Source organism: Sciurus vulgaris (assembly GCF_902686455.1).
Source record: "Sciurus vulgaris genome assembly, chromosome: 10".
Taxonomy (NCBI): Eukaryota; Metazoa; Chordata; class Mammalia; order Rodentia; family Sciuridae; genus Sciurus; species Sciurus vulgaris.
In genome coordinates this window covers 107,515,690-107,542,634 of record NC_136470.1, presented here as the reverse complement: position 1 = coordinate 107,542,634, position 26,945 = coordinate 107,515,690, and the positions used below count along the sequence as shown (strand labels likewise).

The 26,945-nt window shown below is 33.2% G+C and overlaps 1 protein-coding gene across 3 annotated transcripts in view; it reads right to left on the bottom strand.

Annotated features, from left to right (window-relative positions):
- The window catches only part of BCHE (butyrylcholinesterase), a 108,309-nt gene that overhangs the window by 65,411 nt on the left and 15,953 nt on the right, over positions 1-26,945 (bottom strand). For 2 of the 3 annotated variants that reach the window (XM_079154981.1, XM_079154982.1), the window contains exons 1-2: positions 6,535-6,580; positions 4,358-5,882 (exon numbers count right to left, since the gene is read on the bottom strand). In XM_079154981.1, coding sequence (XP_079011107.1) covers positions 4,358-5,882; positions 6,535-6,565 — 1,556 coding nt within the window. In that variant the 5' untranslated portion in view covers positions 6,566-6,580. Of the gene's footprint in view, positions 1-4,357; positions 5,883-6,534; positions 6,581-26,945 lie in introns of those variants that run through there. The other variant, XM_079154983.1, reaches the window with a different exon arrangement.

The following is a 26,945-nucleotide window of genomic DNA, read 5'->3' as shown; positions in this document are numbered from 1 at the left end:
GAATTGAAATTACTAGGCTTAGAAGCACATGCCTATAATCTTAGCTACTCAAGGGGCTGAGGAAGCAGAATCACAAGTTCTAGGGTAGCTTATATACCGCAGTGAGATACTGTCTCAAAATAAATGAAAAAGAAAAGAGGCATAGTTCAGTCCTTGCTTAACATGTATAGGTCCAGGGCTCCATCGCAGTACCAAAAAAACGAAAAACAACTAAAATTAGTATGTGACATTGCTGAGGGTTCATGGTATAATATCAACATAAAAATCAATTATATTTCCAGATATTCCAAAACCTAAATTGACAAATGAAATTTAAAAATACATGAAATCCTTATTAATAAATGTAAACATACATAAGACCTCTATACATAAACCTTTCAAATTGTATTTCAAAGCTAAAGAACAAAACAATATTAAAGACACTATGTTCATGAATTTGGAAAGCCATAATGTTAAGGTGACCATTCTCTTCAAATTTATCAATAACTGTAATGTTCTATGTATGTTTTTATTGAGAATGTGAAGCTAATTAAGAAATTCAAACCTAAGACAGACTTGCTTTACAATCAAATTTTTATTTTGAAATTAAATTGTATACTTTTAAATGATCCAATTTAAAAACATACTGTGTAGACATATTGTTGAAGACATACTGGCAAAAAAAAGAGATATTGGCTACTTACTAGAAAAGAGCAAAGTGTCCTCAGTTATATCCACACCCATATGGTCAACTGATTTTGAAGAAAATTTCCAACATAATTAAATAGGTAAAGAAGTATATTTTCCAATAAATAATAATGGAATGTCTAAGCATTTATATGAAAAAATACTGAAATTAAAATTTCTGCTTTTTAAATTATTAAGAAAATCATTTAAAAATTTGAAGTCAAGATGCAGATTAGGAGAAAGTGTTCAAAATAAATAGAATTTTTATACTAAATATATAAGACACAATTCCTTGATAAGTAAAATCTAATTAAAAATAGGCAATACACTGAGTTCAAAATATATGTATACAAAACCTACAAGTGACCAGTAAATATATGAAAAGATGTTCTATTTCATTAGCCACCAGTAAATAGTAAAACCACAATGGTATCACAGTACAAAGCCACCAGAAGAGCTAACATTAAAGACTGAGAATTGCAAATGTTGCTAAGGGTATGAAACTATTAGGGCTTTGGTATGTTGTTTCTGGAAGTGTAATATTCTCAACTAAAGAAAACTAAAGAAAGACAGCTCCTAGAATAGATAGACATGTATTTGTTTATTTTCCAGAAATCCCTTTCCTAGTGCTTTATTACTCCAAAACAGGAAAGAATACATATTGACAAAAGTCTTTTGCAAAAATATTTATGGACACGTTATTTGTAATATTCCCAAGCAGGAAACAAATTACAGGTGAATGACCAAACAATGGCATGATCTCCCATGGGTAATAGCAATCACTGTGAGTAACAAATGAACTTCTGCTAAATAGACACAGATGAGTTGCAAATATAGCATGCTAACAAAAGATGTCAGATACGAGATTACACCCTGCTAGAACCACTTGGCCTGAAGGTGAAATACTCAAAATGAACTCCAGGCATGGGATGGATGGGTGATAATTTCCCCTTGAGCTACAGATTTGGAACATCATGTATGTGGTCAAATTTCCAAACTCAACATTTACAAACATTTTTTCCACTGAAGTTCTTTTATTATTATTATTTTGCTTGCCATAAAGTCAACTCTCAACACATATGACAAATTATTATTTTCTCTGTTCAATTATGCAAATATAAACCAGACAGAAACTCCTTTATTAAACTAACATCTTTTTATGGTTATGCTAATATACAAAGTTGACTTTAAACTTCAGTGGTTTATAATGTCTATTTTATAAATTTATCATTGTAATTAAAAAAGTAAACCTTTCACTTCCTTTTAAAGTGTTAATAATACCTACCCTTCAGGGAGGGTTAAAAATTTTATTTTATTATGTCAAAGATTCTCTTATTCATCTGCTCTTATGTGTATATAAAATAGGTGTTTAACATATCTCATTCTTACTGTTTTCCACTGTGAGAAAATACAGATTCTTCATAATTTCAAAATGTAAAATATTAAGTCCTTTACAAATTATGAACATGAATAATTTAAGGAACATTTCTCTTTAAATAATTTACAAATTCTATTGTAAGAAAAATCAAAACATTCAAATGATTCCATATGGATATAGCCTTTAGGTAGTGAACAGAATGAGACATAAATAATTCTAATGTAGATCTAAAAATAACATAATCTTTCTTGTCTTTTCTTAAGTAGAAATTTGGACTAACGTTGAGAAGACATAAAATATTTCACAGTAACAGAAAATATAATAACCCATATATCTTGAAAAAATTTTTGAAACTTTTATACTAGTTTTTACCATCATTCATTCAATCATTAACCAAATCTTTAAAAATGATATACCCATTTCAGTTCTTTAGTAAGTATTCACCAAAAGCACACTTTCTATTTCAAGAAGCTAACTTAGTATAGTTTAGAAGGATTGTCTTACATTGAAAGAAAGGACATAAACAATTTATAATTAATCTCCATAAGTACAGAAAAGATGTCTGAAGAAATTGCTCTAGGAAGTATAGAAACACTGGATGACATGTGTAGTTGATCAGGGTCTCAGAATAAGGAGGACTTGTGTCATTGAAAATGAAAACTATAGGCATTTTAATGGGGACACACAGCAAAAGCACAGCTGCAGGGCACAGTTCTGGTAGGACTCTGCATCCCTGAGAAACAGGTCTATCTCATAGCTAGCCACTGTTAGATAATGTGTGTTGCAGCAAGATTACAGAAGCCCTAAAAAACTACATGGAAAAATTTAACTTTATACACAGTGGATACATACCACACAATTTTGAGAACAATATCATGCAACTGATATTGCAGAATGATCCATATAGTAACATAGTACAAAAAATTCCGAATGGAAGGAAAATTAAGAACACCAGAAAGCAATTATATAAACACTATGTTTAATTGTTAAAGAAGTTATCATAGATTAACGTAATGAAGCAATCAATTTATGATTGATACATGTACTTGCATTCCCTTTAAAAATAGGTTCTGGAAATTTACATTTTTTTTTATTATTCACATTGATACAAATTATTCCAATGTATAAAATTCCTTTGAGTATATACATGTAGTGAAAAAGAAGATTCTGATTTTACATGAATGCACACCCATTTAAAAATATATTCCTACAGATTACAGATGCTCCTTGATTTATGAATGGGTTATTTCCTGAGAGCACCTTGATTTATGATGGGGTACAGGCTGATAAAGCCATTGTAAATTGAAAATATCATTAATCAAAGAATGCATTGAATACACCTAACCTATTGAACATTATGGTTTAGCAACACAGTGCCCTACAGTATTTTCCCTGTTTACCCTTGCTATCTTGTGTCTGCCTGGAAGCTGTGACTTGCTGCCGCTGTCCAGCATCCTGAAAAAGTAACCTGCCTCATACTGCTGGCATAGGAAGACATCAAAATTCAAAATTCAAAATACAGTTTCTATTGAATGGTATCACATTTGTATCATTATAAAGTTAAAAAGAAACACAGCATTAGTGGAACCAACTATAAATCAGGAACCATGTGTACTTTCTTCTGACACCTGAGGACATAATATTGCAATATTTATAATACATGAGGAAAATATGTTCTAGTGTAAAGTCTATAACCATCAGACCTCTCAGGAGAACAGCTGAGCTAAACATGAAGATTCTCATAGGTCCTTTCAAACACAGACTATCTGAGAGCTGTAACAAACCTGTTAGGGGAAAACAATTTATAGAACGAACAATACCATGTATTTTGGGTAATCTGAGTGCAAATTCCATCACCACATTATCCCTTTATTTTCCTGAGCAAAGATTGTCTCTTATGTATCAGGAACAACTTTACCAGGTTTAAAAGTGTATAAAAGATGTATTTCTACTCTTTCTTAAATCTGTGAACGTTATAAACTTGAGGCTTAAAAAGTACTATAAAAAATTTTTAGTTGTTCAGACAAGCATCTATTTCCATGCAAACTTCAACTAATATTATTAAAGTATTTCGCAATACTTTGGAAATGTAATCAAGAAATACTGTTATGAAAATTCTGTGATGATTTCTGTTAAGCACTATAACACAAAGAATTGAAATTTGCTACATGATACAAAACAAAACTATTTCTGCTACAAAGAGACTAAATTATCAAAACATTCCTATGCCCGTAAGAAAGTCTATACCCAAGATCAAGAGATTAAACAAAACAAAACAGATTAAAGCAGAGAATAACAAAAATCATCACTTACCCATATTTTGCAAAATTTGCCCAACATTTCATTATAAATCTACTCAAAATTTCCTCAGCTCTTGTGTAGTTAGCTCTTCTTTCCAGAGGTAAACCAAAAACAAATTCAATTTCATAGCCATGCATCACTCCCATCCATTCTGGCCAAGGAAGTTTAGAAGATCGGTGTTCAAAATAGTAGAAAAAGGCATTATTTCCCAATTCTGAGAATTTCTTGGTGAACTCCAAGGCAGGACATATGATATTGTAATCGCCAACAACATCGTCCAAGGCCTCGCGGTAGTTTTCAGGTCTCTGATCATCTAACCAATCCGCATAGTGGAAAAGAATTGATTCCTTTGCAAATTCACTCACTCCTTCAAAAAATATTTTTAAACCTTCTTGAAATTCCCTCCTGTTTATGATGCTATTGTTATCTTTGCTGAAACCAGGAACACCATATACTAGAAAAGCTGTCCCTTCATCTTTATTAACACCCACTAATATCTGAGTTTTTTTGAATTGTCCAAGTTGGAGTAATGTGTCTGGCATGTCAGTGAGAAAATCACCATCCACAGTGGGACCAAATTTTACTGACAAGAGAGTATCATAGGGGAGAACAAATACTTCATTGAGAAGAATTTCCTGGGGATCTTTATTTTGAAGGCATTTTATTATCTCAGTCTCATTCTCTCTGGAGCAACCAATAAATTTAGCTAAGGTCAAGGTCCTATTTCTGGCTTCATAAAGAGACATTACCGCCCAAGGGGCGTTGGAGGATCCACTTTGAAGAATAGCTCTGGTGAACAAAGGGTGGCTTCTAGGAGAGAGCAAATGAAGGCTCACTGAAGCTGCACCTGCACTTTCTCCAAAGAGAGTCACACTTTTAGGATTTCCACCAAAGGCTGCTATATTTTTATGGACCCACTGAAGAGCCAATTGTTGATCAAATAAGCCCATGTTTCCTGGAGCCTCTGGGTTTCCAGGTAAGGCCAAGAATCCTAGTGCACCCACCCTATAGTTCATTGAAACTACAATAACTCTTTCAACCCGAGCCAGAAACTTGCCATCATAGACATGTAAAGAGGATGTCCCAGTTTGAAAACCACCACCATAGATCCATATCATTACAGTGGCATTCTTTGGTTTAGGTGCCGGAATCCACACATTCAGATATAAGCAGTCTTCACTGAGGTCTGTGTTTGGATTCCACATCTCTGATCCAGGGAAGCCCGGGAAGCTTTGATCAATGTTCTGATAGCAAGAATTTGCATATTTTGTGGCATTCCAAATGTCAGACCACTTATTCAGGGGTTGTGGCTTTTTGAATCGAAGTGTACCAAGAGGTGGCTGGGCATAAGGAATTCCAAGAAAAGCAGTGACAGTGCCACCAAGAACTGATAAGCTCATCCCTCTGACTTTCCCAGTCTTGGTTGTAATTATCATATCTTCTTCAGCATGTGACTTCCTAATAAGCATGCAGAGCAGAAGAAACCACAAGAGAAACTGAATACCAACAACTGAGTGCTTGTTCTGCATATTGATTTCTGAAAGAGAGGTAAGTAGAAATTTTGATCAGCCTATGTATAAAGTGCTATGTGTACTTTTACTGATGATAATTTACTAAAATATATTGCTTCTCATTATTCCAAGAACTATGAACACGAAAAAGTCTGCTCTCAGTAGGGCATATGTTGAAAAAAAAAGAAAATGAAGATTTAATTTTCAATTTAGAAAAAAAAATAAGTAGAATGGAAAGTAGAAGTAACTTTGTTTTTGATAGTTAGGATCAAACTTCTGTAAAGATTTCATATTTTAAAGAGAAAGTTTATCCTAAGCATATAAAATATCAATTCTGCACCATGTATAGCCACATTAAATATAGCATTGAAGGGGTACTCGTGTCAGATATAATTTCTGTCTTAATACAAAACACAAGCTCATATATTTTTTGAAATATTGCTGGTCGGTTCATGACAAAACTGTAAAGTACGTTAAGCCTTTTTTAAGGCTCCACAGATTTCTACTATTGCCCTTTTTTTGTAACATGGTCCCTTTTGTGGTCTTTTCACTTACTAATTTCCTGTATACAATCTTAGTATATTGTCAAAAAGTGATTTATACAATATATTCATAGAATGTTACATAACAAAAATATAATAGTTGCAATTTATTTTATAAATTATAAAAAAAACAAACCTGCTCCCATCACCAAAGCCGAAAGGGCCATGTATGCATCCAGGAAATTTCTCTGAAATTTGATAGGGATGAGGGGCTTCTGTCTGAATTGCAAACCCAATGGTGAGAGCAATAAGGTATTATAATGCATGGAAGAAGATACTGTCTTAGGAGCAATTTTACACAATGCATATCTGCTAATTTGTTAATTTCTTGAAGCACATGCAACTGATTAAATGTGTTATCATAGTCAGAGGTTTTCTGTTTTGATGGTGGATAAAATGATTGGAATTAGAGGATCATAACTGAGAAATTAAGGGAATAAGTGAAAGAAGCAAAATAATCTTTGCAAAGTACAAAATAATAAATATTTAACATTTTGTTAAATACTATTTTTGATCATTTGGATAGGTCTAAGTTTTATCAAACAATTTTAATGGATATCTGAGTTTCTTTTACATAGCAATATTTTTAAACCACATCTAAAACTCCATGTTCTAAAGAGGAATTGAAATATGTAGTGCAAATATCATTTAAAAAAACTTTATATAACTACAAGAAATGCAATTAAAATATTCATTTACAAATAGCAGTTCTCATCTATATAATGAAAATAAAGGTCCAGAATATACAAAATCTTTATTTTTTTCTGATACTATAATTATAAATCCAACCTGTGTGACCAAAAAACTAATCCTGTCAGCCTTGAGCATTAGTATTTACTTTGAATATTGGTTTTTACTTTGTTTGTTTAATTTAGATTGTTTCAGAAGGCAGAGAATGAGGAGCTGTCCTGGTATGTTTTTCTAGAACAGTCATATTTAAAATCAGCCTAATTCACCACTGTTCATAGCACAGCTAGAAATCAAAAAACTTTTGATTCAAATATATATCTGCATAAATTAAACCATGGTTTATATCACTTGGTTTGGAGCTTACTACACCATATCAATATATAATTTCGTCAATATCCATATATAAGTGCAAACACATATCTATAGAAAATGATAGTCACAATACGTTCTGTTTTTAAATCAAGTCACAAATTCTTTTTATGTTCTTTGATACTACTGAATGTGTACTAACATCAATAAAATTTTTATTACAGCAGAAATATTATAACATTATCTGTAGCCATGATATTTAAAATTTATTATGATTATAGTAAATGTTTTTGTTGCATTATAAATAATAATGGACAAATAGTATGTATTAATAATACATTGTTTCTGATAGCCTAATATTTACTGTGGGAATTATAAACTTTTATCAGGGGTTTTAGAGGTACTGCTATAATAGTTCTTTTATTCTTTTTTTCTTGGTAATTACTAAATCCTTTTACACAAATAAATGAATGAGATGAAGTACTGTGAGATGTTTCCCCCTTGCAAAAACCTACTTTGTCAAGGAAAAAGGAATGATATGAAGCAGGCTTAGTCTACACAACCTTTCAACAAATTAATTACAGGTTCCTGATTGTCATTTGTCCTTCTTACCTTGCTCAGTCAGTGTCCCTCTGACCAATGAAAAGATTCCCTATTATTTCTTTGATCTTATTCAAATACTGGTTTACTTTTAAAACTCAAACAGAATGCTAATTGTTTTTGGCCTCTGATAGTTTAAACATTTTTGTTCTACAAATATTTTACTAATTTTATTGCAAAGCAGATACAATTACTAAAAAGTGTATTCATTTCATATGCAACTAATTTAAAATTAATATGTAATTAATAAATATGGTAACTTTATTATGTTTAAAATAGCTGTTATTTCACCTGAAAGGTTGTAACTTAGATTAATTTACATACATATTACTTATACATTTTTATTTATATTTTGTGCCAAGTAGATCTTAATTTTATGCAGTACTATTCATGGGAATTAGAGTAATGTTTTTCAATAATTATATCTATGATTTTTCACCTCATAAATAATGTAATTCTTAACATTATAAACAAGTGTTCTAAGCACAGTTATTGCAAGGATAACTATAGTTTGGACTCAAATGCTACTTGTTGAAGATTGTTATATACCAAATAGGTAAATCTGTACCTTCATATGAAAATTTGCAAATGTTCACATACTTAATGTAGTTGGAGATTTTTACATTTGATCGCAGTGTTTTGTTTAAATAAACATCACTTTGTTGTCATAATCTGATATTCTGTATTCTAACACATTGCTATACAATTTTTTCATTTATGCTTTTTAAATATAAATAAATGAAAGAAGACTAACAAAATGCTACCAGCCTATATGTTTAAATTGTTAATAATCATTAAAATATTCAATAGAACTTCATGTTTCTCCTTCCATAAATTTTGGTACAATTGGCAACTGCCATTGACTACACATATACATACCCTGTGTATCATAAAAAAAAAAATGGGGCAAATTTTCACACCAAGTACAACAATAAAAGGAATTTAGATCAATTAACTTATTGAAGTAGTAGATAATATTGAAAGAAAGATGAGACTTTGGTTTATAATGGCAAGAGTAAATGAATAAATTCCAAGTTCATCAAATGTTTCAGGACATAAAAATGAAGTGGCAATTTTAGGGAAATTCTAAACTTTCAAAAATACAATTTTTAAAATAAAACTCAAAAACTGTTTTATTTTTGCATTTTAATTTCAAAATTCCCCAGCCAGTTATAAGAAATATACAGTGTTATACTATACGATGTGGATGCAATTAACTGATTGAAATAAAGAACTATTTATTTACTAAAGAACTGTTTATTGATTGATAATTGGATATCAACTAAGTATTCAAATTAATGGGCCAGCCAGTGCCTACATAAAGAAATGTCAGAAATGTTCCTAATAGTCTTCTCTGCATATAGTTTTTCTATCTTTAAAAAGTCACAATAAAATACATGTTTTTATTTGTAAATGAAGTCTGTTAAAATGTTGAGGAGAGCAATCTAGATAATATTGATATGATGTAGAACAAGAACCAATAAAATGATCTGGTCAAATTAAATAAATTCTTAAATCAAACCCCCAAATCTTGTTTCGTGTCATGTTAAGAAAAGTGGGAAAGTGAGAGAGACTATTTTACAGTATGTTACTGCCTCTTGGGGATCTTTCAGTTATCAGGCACTGAAAGACTGTGCACAGATAGGAGATACTATATTAGGTATGAGAAGCAAAAGATCTGTATCTGTCCTCAATCAAGAAGAGTGTTCACACACTCTTGAACACTTAATTTTTTGATCTCTTAGGTCTTCTTTGGAAGTTGACTTTGCTCTGAAGTTATCTCTTCTATTTCTCTAACATCTTTGACAGTCCAGTAAGAGTGAGCAAATTTTAACAAAGACATTAAAACAAAGATAATGTATGATCTAAATATGTATTATTGTTATCAATAAATAAATAGAAAAAGGTACTACATTTTTACATAAGATGTGACTTGTTAAAATATTACTAGCCTATATTTTTTAAAAATATAATATGGAATAGATGTTGGACAATTTTTACTTAATTTTTTTCTTTAAAAGTGGGACATTGCAAATAAACAAAAATAACAACTGGGAAAAGAAAACAGAACTTTGAAAATCCATTTAGAAATTATATTTGAGATTCAAAGACCATGTTATTTTATAGCTACAGAGAACTCTAAAGAATATCTTTCCAAGCAATATGCCACACTTCAAATGTTCGATCTTATCCTTAAGCAAAGAATTTTTTATAAATGAGAAATAAAGTTTCATTTATTACTGGTATTAGTTTATATTAAGGAAGCATTACATATAACCTTCTTAATGGACATATATTAATAAAAGAGCAGACCTCAAAAAATGAAAATATATAGAAAAATAGAAATCTAAAAAATGAAATAATTTTGTTCATATTTCAGTGTTCTTTCAATTTAATATACTTTATACTCTTAAAGTTTAATGCCCTGGTGAAACCGGTTACTGATGTCATAAAAATAATATTAAGTTTAGAAGATTAAAAAATGAGCAGAAAGTCTATATTTGTTTATTATTTCTACAATAATAAAATAACATTAAATGTAGGATATTTTGCTACAATTTAAACAGGACTCAAAAGAAAGAAGTCTCAAAAGGCAAAGGAGAAACATTTGTAAATCAATTTAGGAAACAGATTTTTGTTTTACATAAAAGAAAAGTTGAACTTCTCTTAGTTGATAATGTGAAAGTTTCAGATGACAACATATTGATTATGAAATTACCCTGCTAGGTAATCAGTAAGAGAACTATTAATGTTATGCCACTTCAAAAAGAGGAGAAAATAGATCAAACCTGGCCAAAGATCACTTGTATTACTCTTTTAAGGCAAGGGTCATTAATCAATGCATTTAAGAATAAAGTAGCGTAAAATATTTTTCCTTGAGGAGCTCACAAAGAACAAATATCACAGTGATTCCTCAAGTGATATGGGCCTTTATGCAAAGAAGAATAAATTCCTTATTCCCTCAACAGTTAAATAGACTAGATCTGCATTCCCAGGAAAAGAGAAAGATCTGATGCATGTGCCTGCTCACTTGCTTCATCTGTCCCATTTGCAAGCTTCAGTGACTGTTCCCCACAGAGCACCAAGGGGCAAACAAAATGTGAAGAAACCACACTCCTCCCACAAAATGAGTCTCACCTTCTCTCCAAAAAGTGTAAAATTCAGATCAACTTACCCCGCTTTCTGCCAAAAAAAAGATGATTAAAGTTTGCAAGGAGTAGAAATCATGCAATACTTCAGGGAAATGCAGGATGCAGCTGCCTGCTCCAGCCTGTAAATTGGACTGCACTGACATTACAATCAACTGTTACTGACAAAGCTCGCGAGAGTTGGCAGCAGCAACTTGATCTAGAGGCAGCCAATCTTTACTTTCTGACATCTGTTCAGAGGCTAATGGTATGAATGCAGTAGTGATTCATTTACAAAAGTATTACTGGATCATGCTTTATAATCACAGGCAGTCTTCTAAAACTGAAAAAAAAAAAAAAAAGATATGGAAGCTTTCTTAACAGAAAATGCACGATTTCCATCAGAACTTTTCTTGTATGGTTTTTCCTATGCTTAAGATTTAAAGATGTGCACTTTGTTTTAAAGAAATGCTGTTATTGAAATCTGCTGTTCAATCTGTGAAAATTATGTAGTTTTAAAGTATCATAAGAAAGAAAATGGGAAACAATCACCCTGTAGATATAAAGCTGTGCAAAAGATTCGTTTTTTTAACTGAGTGAAAATCTCTGATATGTATCCCTTTTCTTTCCCCACATCAAAACTTATTTAAGTCTTACAAATTTCACTGTTCTTAGTAATTTACTTTTTGAGGAGTCCTGCAAGCAGGTGTATGCAATGAAAAGCCACAATTTTCTGGCCAGGTTAAGGAAATACCATGAAAGAGCTTCAACACATGCTGTAGAAAAGACTTTTTGTAGTTGGTAACTGGCAGTTCATACGCAGGGGAGGATGTATTTTTATCTTTTGGGTTCATTGTTCCTGAAAGACATATTAGGGAAAAATTTAAAAGAAAAACTTCTAATGAACTCTTTAATGCCTGACTTCTCAGTGCCATTACATTCTTCATCTTTGGAAATAGATCTTTCACTTTTAATTCTCTTATTCTTTCACCTCATTGAGGACTAATCAGAAGGCATGTATTTGTAGAAAGGTTTATTTTCAGTATGCAATAATATTTTAAAATTTCAAACATGCAAATATAAAAACTAGTAATTTCTATTGTTATTTTACATTGTGACAAGAATTGTAACTAACAATTTACATGAACTATATTAAAAATATTTGATTAATATTATTAACCAAACTTTCAGCTAAGGCTTATAAAAATCAGGAATCAGAATTTTAATGTGGATTTGTCTGACATCATTTCAAGTCAACTAATTCTCAGATAATCGTCATTTTTGTCTTTTAAACATACCTTTTCTATGAAAATTACTACGTAGGCAGTATTGACTAGACAATAAATCACACAATCATGATTTATCATGTATTTGGAATATATTTTTTCTAATAACAACCTAGTTAAACAAAAGTTACAGGATGAATGTTGTATCTAAATGTAGGAAAAGTCTTTTTAAGAGGAAGTATGCTGACACTTTTGCTATGGGTTTCAAAGTAATGGCATTTCAGTTTAAAATGCATTAATTCTGGTGGCTCACAAGAGAGGCCATTAGTTCAATATAGTGATTTACTTATCCAAATGTCAAAATTCTTCTTCCCACACAACTCCATTGCATTGTTTTTCTGTGCTAGTATATAGTTAGTTTTATTTTCAAACCCTGCAATTATAGAGGATTTTTAATTTTAGTGAATTCAACAGAGCACTGGATGTTATACAAAATATATCACATTTTATACATATTTAATTTTCATCATTTAAAAGGATGCTAAAAACAAAATCAGATACAAGAAAATTTTTGAACTGATTATAAAACCTGACATTTTTTCCTGCTCAATGTTTTACTTGAGTGAGTCACCTTTAGCTCCTGCCCGTTTACTTCATCTCTGTCATGGTTTCAAAGCTATGCCCTGTTCAGATGCATTACTTTAGTTTTGTCCTTTAAGCATCTCTTCTTCCTGTCATACTTGAGTGGCTTCCCTTTGTGACTCTATATAGAGCAGCTGATCTGCTTAGATGGTGTCATTCTTTTCTGACACTTCCAGCAGGAGGATGTAGGTCACACACAGTGAGTGCGTGTTCAGGGTTAGTAGGCAAATGTTATTCACAGTCCTGATGGTTAGTGATCCTACTGTTAAATGTTAAGTATGCTGGTAAGTGACACTGATGAAATGCCACAAGACTCTTGACGTGGCATTAATACGGCTCAGGTTTTTGCAGCTACATATGCTGAAGCTTAGTCATGGCGACCATTATGGTCTTGTGTCTACAGTGGCTTCCAGTTACCCAGTCATGGTGTCTTCTGTTTTTAAGGTTTAATTGTGACTCAGTTACCAGGAGCTGGATGTTTTCTTGATAGTAGCACTCAAGAATATTTAAAACAGTGAGTCTAACATTACTCCTAGGATAGACAATGGTTATCCTTAGTTATGATGATGCCGTAAATATTATCCTTAGGTATGATGATGCCTTAAGTATGATAATGTCATAATATTTCTTTATTAATACATTTGTTAACAGGAGAAATGCATTTTCTGAAACAAGTAGTTTGCAAAGAAAATACATTTCTACATTTTATATGTCACCAAGCAGGAAAAGACCACTTTGGGGTATTTTATTTAATTTTTAAAAAATCTTGTACATAGTTATGGTTACATTGTTATATATAGCATTGCTCACATAATTTGTTATAATTTTTCCTTTATTTCATGGTATTAACTGCTTATTAAATCATTGTGTGATTGATATGTTATCATTCAGGTATAATTATTTTTCCTTTTGTTATTTATAGGATAATACTCTTAGAGAATAAATATTATTTACAAACACTATTCTACACCCTTTGTATTAATTCATTTGAAAATCATAATCACCTTTAAGAGTTAATATTTTTTATCCATAATTTTGGCTGAAGAAATTTAGCCACAAAGAGTTTAAGTAACTACCTCTCAAATCATGAAGGTATTATTTTCTAATATTCATTAGATCAGTAATTATAACAGGCACTTTATATATGAATATATCTTTTGCTTATCTTCTTCATTTATTATCCCAGAAGTATAATAAATGAATATGACTATAACAAGGAAGATTTCAATCTTCTGAAATTCTTCCTCCATAGACTATTTAATTTGGGAATGTTTCCAACAGTTCTGACAGGGGAAATGTTCTTAATCAGAATAAATCTCAACAAGTCTCTGGAGCCAAGGAACTAGACGCTCATTCCCAGATGTGTCAGGTGTTTGGAGATGGATTTCACAGCAGACATTTCAAAGTGGGCCTAAATATGCAAATAATAAAACACTTTGAGAATAAGGTAGCAACTAATATGAAAATGCCTGTAGGTGGGGCCTCAGTAAAGGATGGCAAGTTGCCCTTTTTGGAGGTAAAGGGAGAATGAGTGACAGGAAGTTGTGATGCTTTTTTGTACAAGGATGCAATGTAATTTACATGAAGTTCTTGAAAGAGGTTTAAAGACACCAAAAATTTAGAGAGAATCTAGAGTACTAGACTCTAAAAGCATAACCAAAATCAAGAAAACCCCACAGCTTCTAAGGAAATACGATACCAAGTTTTCAATGGAAGTGCAAAGTCAGGAGAAAGGGAAATTAGCACAGGGGCTTGAGAAAGGGAAGAGGAACTCCTTTTAAACACACATGAAAGAGAGATGAGAGTGAAGCTACAAGTTGCTTTGTATATAATTTACTTTGTTGGTTTGAATTTACTCTGGCAAAACACTTGATTAGTCTTGGAGTTCTACTTTCAGAAAAGAGTGTATTAGCAAGTCAGCAAATCAGAGTGCTATTTAGAAATCTAGATTCCAATGCCACATCCCAGGAATTTGACTTTAGTGAATCTGGAGAGAGATCTTTTAAACTGGTCTCCTAATTGAGATTATTTGGAGTAATTCCATACCACGAAGAGGCAAATCCTGGACCCTGACTCCAGAGGAAATTGTCCTATAAAATTCATTCTTTATCTTTCTTCTTTCCTTTGATCATGCATAATTAAGCAATTTGCCTTAATTTGGAGATGTGTCATGTACATGACACATTCATATAACCTATTGGTAATTGTCTTCAAAATAATCCTATCAAGTATTTTTCTTCAGTATGTTTTGTTGTCTGTATTAGCACCTTTAATGGATGTAACATAACAAATTATCTATCCTATTTTTATGGGAGAGATGGATTTGAAATTTTCCTGGGAAAAAATATGAAAATGGAATTTACTAAATATTTTGAACATCTCTTATTTTCCATGGGATAATCAATTAAACCAGAATTGTTCAAAGTTGTTTTACTATTATTAGCTACCTACAAAAGTGTAGGTCAGTCTTTTGCTCAAAGATAATTTATTATATATTTTTAAATTTTTTAAATAAATTTTATAAAATATGACTATTTATGATGATATTTATTATGAGGAATTCTTTTATTATTAAAGTCAACCATATTTTCATGTGTTTGTTGAGTTCCTGAAATTTAAGGTTTGATTTAATTTCAAATCAGTATAAACAGCTCATATGTAATCTTTACCATACTACTACATGTTAATATTTTGATACACTGTCATATTATCTTCATCAATATATATGAAAAATAAATATATAAAAATATGTATACCTTTATATATATTATATACATTTATAGACATATACACACATATACTGTTGTCCCTTGGTTAACAGGCAATTAGTTCCAGGTCCCCTGTGGACATCAAAATGTGCAGATTTTTAGTCTTTTATGTAAAATGGCAACATATTTACACATACCTTAGGCACAACCTCTTATATACTTTTAATCATCATTAAATTACTTATGGTATATAAAATAATTGTTAAACTATTGTTGAAGGGATAATAATAAAGAAAATATCTAAATATTCAGTACAAATGCAGTTTTTTAAAATTGTGTTTTATCTGCAGTTGGCTGAATCAGCTGATAAAGAACCTGCAAATGGAATCTGTCTCTATGTCTGTGTAGTGTGTGTGTGCGTGTGTGTATACACATGCATTTTTTTTTCTGAAATATTACAGTTATTTGCAGTACTGTGCTCTATCCCAAGATGCTCCAGAAAGATTTGTTTGTTTGTTCACTGGCAGTAAATGTAAGTAAATACAATCAGCAATCTGGGAAATAGAATATAAAACTAATAGTCTTCTTTAAGGGACAATTCTAATTTTAAAAAGATGAAAATTAATATATGTAGAAGGAATAATATATTAGAAACAAAGATTTCACAAACCTTGATGAAAATATTATCTCAGAGAAGAGCTAACCATAGGTGCTAAAGTCACTATGTGTACGACTCATGATGAATAAGATGTGTGAAATTCCTGAGAAACCACACAGATTACATTTGGAAAATCATAACCTAAGTGAAGGTCAATTTTACTATAATTAATGGTGGAATCTATAGGATATTAGGCATAAAATATCATTTTGTCTACTATTTTATTGGAATTTTTATCATTTTTTAAGGTATGATTGTATTTTACATGTAACAAAAGAAATAATGAAAGAAACAAACCATATCACAATGAAGCACTAGAGAAACTCTGGATGTAGAACTTTTTGGACTGGTCCTATCAGCAAAACAAGGACAAAGTTTTGCGTACAAAGTACTGGGGAGTGATATAAGACAAATTATATGTTATATTGTGTGCATGTGCAAATATGTACAAGTCTCACCATTATGAACAACTGCAAGGTACAAATAAAAATGTAGAAAGAGGGCTGGGGAGATAGCTCAGCTGGTAAAGTGCTTGCCTGCAAGCAACAAGGCCCTGAGTTCGATTCCCGGCTACTTGCAAAAAAAAAAAAAAAAAAAAAAAAAAAAAAAATTTAGAAATAGAAAAAATACACTGACCATGAAATTAAAAAAAAAAAAGAAATTTGTTTGTTTGTTGTTTTCATAAATAAAAAATGCATTTGTTATCAGAAAGGATGTTTGGGGGTCAATTTTGGAAATTGGAATAATTTCTGAATATTAGCTCTGAAAAGAATAACTGAGTTGAAAATTCTTGATTACTACAAGTATAATACAGAACTTTTGAAAAATATTGAGGGTTTCAAGATGGCAGACTAGAGGGTGGCTGCATTTCATGTTGCTTCCAGGACTCAGGATTCAAAAGAGGAGATATTGAGAGACTTGGGAACAACTCAAAGCAGCGGGGTGAGTCTCTCCCATTGGGGAGGTGTTCCGGATGGAACGGTAGTCCCATGAAAACAGGGAACTTTGTGAAGTAGAGCTGCCTGGCGAGACACCCCTCCCCCCGCTGGAGCAGTGAACTCGGACAACTGGGAGCGTCAGAGAGGAGGCCACTCAGCACAGCGCTTGGACTCGGAGCAACCACTGGGGCTCCGGCGGCTGCCCAGGGGAGAAGTGGCAAGGAGAGCTGTGTGGATTCAGAGCAACCACTCCTGAACACCGGGGCCTGCCTGAGGAGGAAGAGGAGGAGTGCGGCCACTTGGATTTGGAGTGGCTATACTAGAGCTATAGGCCGTTGCCCAGAGGAGTGTGCAGCGGTCACGTGGATTCAGAGCCACTCAGAGCGACCGCTCCAACACCTGGGGGGGTTACCTGGAGGAGTAGGAGGAACAGGGCTGGTCCTTCGACTCCGAGTGATTGCCCAGGGCTATGGGCGGTTGTGGGAGAAGTAGGGACGCAGTGAGTTGCTTGGACTCCTAGTGACCTCACCGGAATAGTGGGCGACTGTCTGGAGGAAGAGGCATGTTGCGGGTCTCTGGGACGCAGAGCGATTGTACGGGGCCCCAGGTGGCTGCTCAGAGGAAGGTCCCCATAGCCAGGGTGATTAGTGTGCAGAGCAGGGTTCCAGGATCTAGGAGGCTTCGTGTGGAAGAGCCTCACAGAGACAAGTTAGGGGCGGAGCAAAGGTTCCATGACTGTGGGCAGATTCTCTGAGGAGGGGCAGCCTAAGGAGATCATCTGCGAAGGGTGAGGCTCCCAGGCCCAGGAGGTAGGGCCAGGCCCCTGGGAACTTTGCAGAGGAAGGCAGCCCAGCCCAGGCAGTAGCTGTAATTGAGGGAACCTCTAGGAGGGACTGACCAGTGAGACCTCCCCACCAGGTGAGTCTTCCCTGCCAGGTGAGGTTTCCCCACAAGGATGGTAAAACCAGAGTAACAGGCCCAAACAGGCCTTGCCTCAGCCCGCAGCCTAGTTCCCCTTTGGATGACCATTGGTCAACAAGTGGAGACACCTCTGCCCACTAGCAGGGAATATACCCCACCTGAAAGCCACCATTCTTAGAGAGGCAGCTTCCTTGTGGAGACCACATTATCAACTTCCTCCAAGATTTCAGCCTACTGAAGAGTAAGAGGGGATATACTAGAAATCTTCAGGGACATTATAAGTCAATAGAGGAAATCTGCAATATCTCAGCTGTCCACTGATACCTGAACAATATGAAAAACAAGGGAAGAAAATGCCGCAAAACAAATCTAGATGTTACATCAATAAAATCCAATGACAGCATGGCAGAAAGAAAAGACAGAAAAGGAGGTTCAGAATGTACATAATTAAAATGATCAGGAAGCAAACGACTAGATGAAAGAGCAAATGCAGGCATTGAATGATCGCACCAATCGACAGTTAAAAGAGCAAATACAGGAAGCAAAAGATCATTTCAATAAAGAGTTAGAGATATTGAAGAAAAAAACAACAGAAATCCTTGACATGAATGAAACAATAACCCAAATTAAGAACTCCATAGAAAGCATATCCAGTAGGATAGAACACCTGGAAGATAGAACCTCAGACATTGAAGACAAAATATTTAACCTTGAAAACAAAGTTGAACAAACAGAGAAGATGGTAAGAAAATCATGAACAGAATCTAGAAGAACTATGTGATATCATGAAAAGGCCAAATTAAGAATTATTGGGATTGAGGAAGGCCTAGAGAAACAAACCAAAGGAATGAACAATCTATTCAATGAAATAATAACAGAAAATTTTCCCAAATCTGAAGAATGAAATGGAAAATCAAGTTCAAGAGGCTTATAGGACTCCAATACACATTTATAACAGACCCACACCAAGGCACATTATAATGAAAATACCTAACATACAAAATAAAGACAGAATCTTAAAGGCTGTGAGAGAAAAGAACCAAATTACATTCAGGGGGAAACCAATACGGATATCAGCAGATTTTTCAATCCAGACACTAAAAGATAGAAGGCCTGGAACAACATTTACCAAGCACTGAAAGAAAATGGATGCCAACCAAGAATCTTATACCCAGCAAAACTTACCTTCAAATTTGACAATGAAATAAAATCCTTCCATGATAAACAAAAGCTAAAAGAATTTACAAAAGGAAAGCCAGAATTACAGAACATTCTCAGCAAAATATTCCATGAGGAAGAGATGAAAAAAAAAGAAGCAAATCAGCAAAGGGAGGAATTATCCTAAAAGAATTGTCAAATAAAGGAGGAACCAAGTAGTTTCAAATAAATAAATAATAAAATTTAAAAAATGAACTAAATGACATGGAAACCAAATCATATCTCAATAATAACCCTGAATGTTAATGGCCTGAATTCATCAATCAAAAGACATAGACTGGCAGATTGGATTAAAAGAAAGATCCAACAATATGTTGCCTACAAGAGACTCACCTCATAGAAAAAGATACCCAGAGAGTAAAGGTGAAAGGATGGGAAAAAACATACCATGCACATGGACACAGCAAATAATCTGGAGTATCCATCCTCATTTCAGATAATGTTGACTTCAAGCATAAATCAGCAAGATATAACAATCATAAACATCTATGTCCCAAACAGTGACTAATCCATGTATGTCAAACAAATCCTTCTCATTTCAGAAACCAAATAGACCATAATACATAAAACTACGTGATTTTAACATGCCTCTCTCACCACTGGACAGATCTTCCAAACAAAAAAATGAACAAAGAAACCATAGATCTCAATAACACAACCAATAATTTAGACTTAACGGACATTTATAGAATATATCATCCAACCAAGAGCGAATACACTTTCTTCTCAGCAGCACATGGATCCTTCTCTAAAATAGACCTTATATTATGCCACAAAGCTAATGTTAGCAAATACAAAAAGATAGAGACACTACCTTGTATTCTATCAGATCATAATGGATTGAAGTTAGAAATAAATGAAAGAGTAAAACACAGAAACTATTCCAACATCTGGAGATTAAACAATATGCTATTATATGATGAATGGATAACAGAAGATATTAGGAAGGAAATTAAAAATTTCTTAGAGGTAAATGAGAACAAAGAAACATCATATCAAAATCTCTGGGACACTATGAAAGCAGTATTTAGAGGGAAATTTATTTCATGGAGCGCATTTAATAAAAGAAGTAAAATTCAACAAATAAATGACCTAAGACTACAGCTCAAAGCCCTAGAAAAAGAAGAACAGACCAGCACCAAAAGTAGTAGAAGACAGGAAATAGTTAAACTCAGAGCTGAAAACAATGAAATTGAAACAAAAGAAACAATACAAAAAATTGACAAAATAAATAGTTGGTGCTTAGAAAAAGTAAACAAAATTGATAAAACCTTTAGCCATACTAACAAAGAGAAGACGAGAGAAAAACCCAAATCACTAAAATTCGGAATGAACAAGGAAATATCACAACAGACAGGATTGAAATACAAAACATAATTAGAAGCTATTTTGAAAATCTATACTCCAACAAAATAGAAAATTTCGAAGGCATCAACAGGTTTCTAGAGACATATGAATTGCCTAAACTGAACGAGGAGGACATACACAATTTAAATAGACCAATTTCAAGTAATGAAATAGAAGAAGTCATCAAACGCCTACCAAGAAAGAAAAGTCCGGGACCAGATGGGTTCTCAGCTGAGTTCTACAAAACCTTTAAAGAAGAGCTCATTCCAATACTTCTCAAAGTATTCCATGAAATAGAAGAGGAGGGAACCCTCCCAAACTCATTCTGTGAAGCCAATATCACACTGATACCTAAACCAGACAGAGACTCATCAAGGAAAGAAAATTTCAGACCAATATCCTTAATGAACATCGATGCAAAATTCTCACAAAATTTTAGCAAATCGCATACAAAACATATTAAAAAGATAGTGCAACCATGATCAAGTGGGTTTCATCCCAGGGATGCAAGGTTGGTTCAACATCAGGAAATCAATAAATGTAATTCACCATATCAACAGACTTAAAGTCAAGAATCACATGATTATTTCAATAGATGCAGAAAAAGCATTTGATAAAATACAGCACCCCTTCATGCTCAAAACACTAGAAAAAATAGGGATAGTGGGAACATTCCTTAACATTGTAAAGGCCATTTATGCTAAGCTTATGGCTAATATCATTCTAAATGGTGAAAAACTGAAAGCATTCCCCCTAAAAACTGGAACAAGGCAGGGATGCCCTCTTTCACCACTTCTATTCACATCGTTCTTGAGACTCTAGCCAGAGCAATTAGACAAACCAAAGAAATTAAAGGGATACGAATTGGATAAGAAGAACTCAAACTATCCCTATTCGCTCATGATATGATTATATATTTAGAGGAACCTGGAAATTCCACCAGAAAACTCGTAGAACTCATAAGTGAATTCAGTAAAGTAGCAGGTTACAAGATCAATGCTCATAAATCCAACGCATTTTTATACATAAGTGATGAATCTTCAGAAAGAGAAATTAGGAAAACTACCCCATTCACAGTAGCCTGGAAAAAAATAAAATACTTGGGAATCAATCTCACAAAAGAGGTGAAAGACCTCTACAATGAGAACTACAGAACACTAAAGAAAGATATTAAAGAACACCTTAGAAGATGGAAAGATCTCCCATGTTCCTGGATAGGAAGAATTAATATTGTCAAAATGGCCATACTACCTAAAGTGCTATACAAATTCAATGCAATTCCAATTAAAATCCCAATGACGTACGTTACAGAAATAGAGCAAGCAATTATGAAATTCATCTGGAAGAATAAGAAACCCAGAATAGCAATCCTTAGCAGGAAGAGTGAAACAGGGGGTATTGCAATACCAGATCTTCGACTCTACTACAAAGCAATAGTAACAAAAACGGCATGGTATTGGTACCAAAATAGACAGGTAGATCAATGGTACAGAATAGAGGACACGGACACAGACCCAAATAAATACAATTTTCTCATACTAGACAAAGGTGCCAAAAATATGCAATGGAGAAAAGATACCCTCTTCAACAAATGGTGCTGGGAGAATTGGAAATCCATATGCAACAGAATGAAACTAAATGCATATCTCTCACCATGCAGGAAACTAAACTCAAAATGGATTAAGGACCTCGGAATCAGACCAGAGACCCTGCAGATTATATAGCACAAGAAATAAAAGCAAGGATCAATAACTGGGATAGATTCAAACTAAAAAGCTTTCTCTCAGGAAAGGAAACAACAAACATATGGAAAAATGTTCAACATCTCTAGTAATAAGAGAAATGCAAATCAAAACCACCCTAAGATTCCATCTCACCCCAATTAGAATGGCGATTATGAAGAATACAAGCAACAACAGGTGTTGTTGAGGATGTGGGGAGAAAGGTACACTCATACATTGCTAGTGGGGCTGCAAATTAGTGGAGCCACTCTGGAAAACAGTGTGGAGATTCCTTAGAAAACTTGGAATGGAACCACCATTTGATCCACTATCCTACTCCTTGGCCTATACCCAAAGGACTTAAGATCAGCATACTACAGAGATACAGCCACATCAATGTTCATAGCTGCTCAATTCACAATAGCCAGATTGTGGAACCAACCTAGATATCCTAAAATTGATGAGTGGATAAAGAAACTGTGGTATATATATATATATATATATATATATACAATGGAATATTACACAGCCATAAAGAATGATAAAATTATGGTATTTGCAGGTAAATGGATGAAATTGGAGAATATCATGCTAAGTGAGATAAGCCAATCTCAAATAGCCAAAGGACGAATGATATCGCTAATAAGTGGATGATGACACATAATGGGGGGAGGGAAGGGTTAGTGTTAGGGTTAGAGTTAGGGAGGGGGGCAAGAATGGAGGAAGGAAGGACTGTATAGAGGGAAAAGAGGGGTGGGAGGGGTGGGGGGAAGGGGAAAAATAACAATGAATCAAACATTACTCTATGTAAATTTATGATTACATAAATGGTATGCCTTTATGCCATGTACAAACAGAGAAACATGTATCCCATTTGTTTACAATAAAAAAAGTAAAAAAAAAAAGAAAGAAAAGAAAAATATTGCCCCATTTTTATATATGTAAACATGCACTTAGAAATATTTGGAAATATATATATTCTATGTTATATGTGATTATTGCTGTATAGTGAGTGCATAAAATAATCATTTCTACGTATTTGTTTATATTTCACAATTTTTATAATGCAAATATACTGATTATATAACCATTGTTTTGGTAAATAAATGTCTAAATAGAAAATCACACTTCAATAAATAACTAACATTTTTGTCCTGAACTTCATGCCCAGATGATTCAGCTTAAGATTTTCACCTGAAATTATGGAAAATAAATTAATTTTTAACATGACTTTGTTTCAGAGACTTTAGAAAAGACAAAGTTGCCCAATTCATGTCATTGAAATGATGTAAACTTCATGGCAAAACAGGTAAAGGACAGTTTATAAAGAAAATCAGGAAGAAAGAAAAGTTTTCATTTGAAGAAGCTGGTGCAAAGAGATTTTTAAGGTGTGAGAGGTAAATAAAGTGTGAGGCAGATAAAGTTTAAGAGAAGATGGTTTGGAGACATGTTGGGAAGACAGATGCATAAAAATGATTTCTAGGAATGAATTTGTGGTGAGGTGTAAATCCCTCCAGAGATTCCTCAAATTTGTCAGTAGAGACTAAGATTGCTTTTCATTGGTTCATGACAGATACACATGTGTGCATGTGTGAATACCTGTGAATTTATCTCAGTGTATATGGCCACGTTCTAGAGAGACACTGGCTGGGAAATTATACAGTTGACCCTAACATAGGGGAGACGGCAGAAGTTTGCTTAGTATAAAATGGAATGGTTTGCTACTATATTTGTGAGGTGAGAAATTGTAATGTTTTGAGAGGCTTTCTCCACTTTTAATTTCAAAATCGTCCTAATTTACATAAAATATGTTTAAATAAAAAGTAATCTTCTCATTAAGTAAATTTGATTATCATAATAACACATTCACACTAACTTTAGAGACAGGTTTTAAAGTTGGGCAACCAGTGTTGCTTTCCACAGCAGGATATGAACCCTGAAAACCAGGATTATGTGGCCCTATCTTCTTGGAGTTGTTCTTTTCCTCTGACAATCTTTCTCTCTTCTATATCTTATTTCCCTTTATCCTTGTGCAATATTTCCAGATATATGCTATACTTTTGCTTCTCTAAAATTTATTTTAACATGTCAGAATGCCCAAATTTAAATCTTATTTTTCTGGAGGAATAGGGTGTGAGAGAGTCAAAAGTCACAATAAAAAAAAAAAAAAAAGTGAACTTCTTTTGTTTTGGAACTGGATTACTAAAGTAATGCCAAATAGTCTGACATTTAGCTGAGCTCTGTATTGCTAATATTACTGCAGTTATTAAATACAATCAGGCAATAATAATTAATATTTCTCTATTTTAAGACTATCCATGACTTAACACTGTTTTTCAGTCTCTTAACATTGGGTGATTGCATTCACAGGATGATTTTATGATTCAAAGCAGATTTACTTAGAGCATATTCCTAAATACATAGAAGCTTATTTTCCCAAATATGAGAAAATGACATGATATCTTGCGTCCTCCTAGTAAGAATTTTACCTTTGAGCTCTTCCTTAAATCCATCAGATGGTACTTTAGCACTTATCTGCATGGTTACTCTTCTAAAGTTTTATTTTTGCATCTGCTTAAATGATTAAGAGACATAAAATAGAGATTAGAATTACAAGTCTCAAGAAACACAACTTGAAGGGTTAATCTGTTTGTAGACCTTACAAAGTATTTTTTGTACAAATTTATATATAAATATTTATATAAATATGTAACTGATTTTCATGTGTAAGTTGTTAAAACTAGGATTGTATCAGCATTTATAAATCTGTATCAGTGGACACAAATGGTCAATTTTTTAATCATCCTGCCTGTGTTAAAGGATGCCCCAATTGCTGATAAAATATTCTAGGTATGTCTGTGAGGGGGTTTCCAGAAAAGATTAGGATTTGAAATAGTAAGTTGGTTAAGGAAGATCTGGCTATACTAATAAGGAGGGCATGTCTTCCATTGATTGAAAACCTGTCCAAATAGAACAAAAAGGCCAGGGGAAGAGCACATTCAGTGTCTCTTCTCGAGTTAGGACTTTCATCTTCATCCCTTGGGCATGAAAGCTCCCAATTCTTGACCCTGAGACTTACATCATCCTCCATCTGATTCTCAGGCCTTTGACCTTGGACTGGAAATCACACCTTTGTTCGGATCACCTGGATCTGAGCATTCAGACTCAGTGTGAATCACACCCCCATCTCTCCTTGCTCTTCAGTTTGCAGATGGCATACTGCAGGAGTTCTTTGCTTTCATACCCATATGAGCCAATTTCCATAATTAATTTATTCTTATATATCTGTATATACTCTACTCGTTCTGTTTGTCTGAAGAACCCGAACACAAACCCTAAAGAGATAATATGAATTTCTTTCTTGCCAATTTTATTTCATATTGGGAAAAATAACATGAAGTAATGCAAGCAAAAGCTCGTTATAAATTATGATATTGTCATATTTTCTCAGTTAAATATGTATCATAGTTCATATGTCTGCTAGTTTCATTTCTAATAAATACTCTTATATTGTCAGGAAATTGTTGTAACTTGCTTATTGATGGTAGATTTAGGGCTTAAAATCTAGTCTTTTGACTCATATCCACCCTGATATTCTTGCATTAATACATTAGCTCCTTAAGTTTTTTCCTGCAGTGCTTTCTAAGAAAGGAAAGGTTGAATGTGTTCATTTCAAAACATTACAGTGGAGTCCTGATATTTTAAAAACTATGCTTTAGAAGAATATTTATCTTTGGTTCACATATCATCAGAAGCTAAAAGTGAGACTTTAAAGTACAGCTGGGAACTGAAATGAATATACTTTCAGTAGAAAATTGCCAGCATAAACTATACATACTGAAAAAGTAGCAAGTAGGTGTATTTGAACAATAACGAGTAGAGTAATATACTACCATAAAACACAAGGCAAGCTTGTGCTACAATTGCATGAGAAATTTGAATTTGTATTTTTTATTTGATGGTGGAATCTAAAGTCTAAGAAACATAAGAATTAGTTACTAACCAACAAACTCCTGAAGACTCCCAAAAGAAGCAAATGAAAATCTTAACATTTCTCTGAGAGACAGTCACCTCATCCAGAACACAAGGAATCATACATGAAGGTAAACACCAATAGAAACAAGGGTTGTTTCACATTTCAAAATTCACAATTCATATTTCAAAAGCACATTTGTTGCAAAAACAGTTTAATAGAGACTCAGCAAATCCAGATCAGGAATAGAATTCTAAGGAAGAGATTGAGATAATAGAAGATTCTGAAAGAATCTAAAATAAATACTCCTAAAATTAATGAGAGAAAATTGTGAGGAAATACACCACTATAGAAACAGAAAATCAAGATATGAATATTTAAGAGTCAAAAAGTCAGAATGGAAAATTATCAAGAATACAAGCAACAATAAATATTTGGGAAGATGTAGAGAGAAAAGGTACACTGATA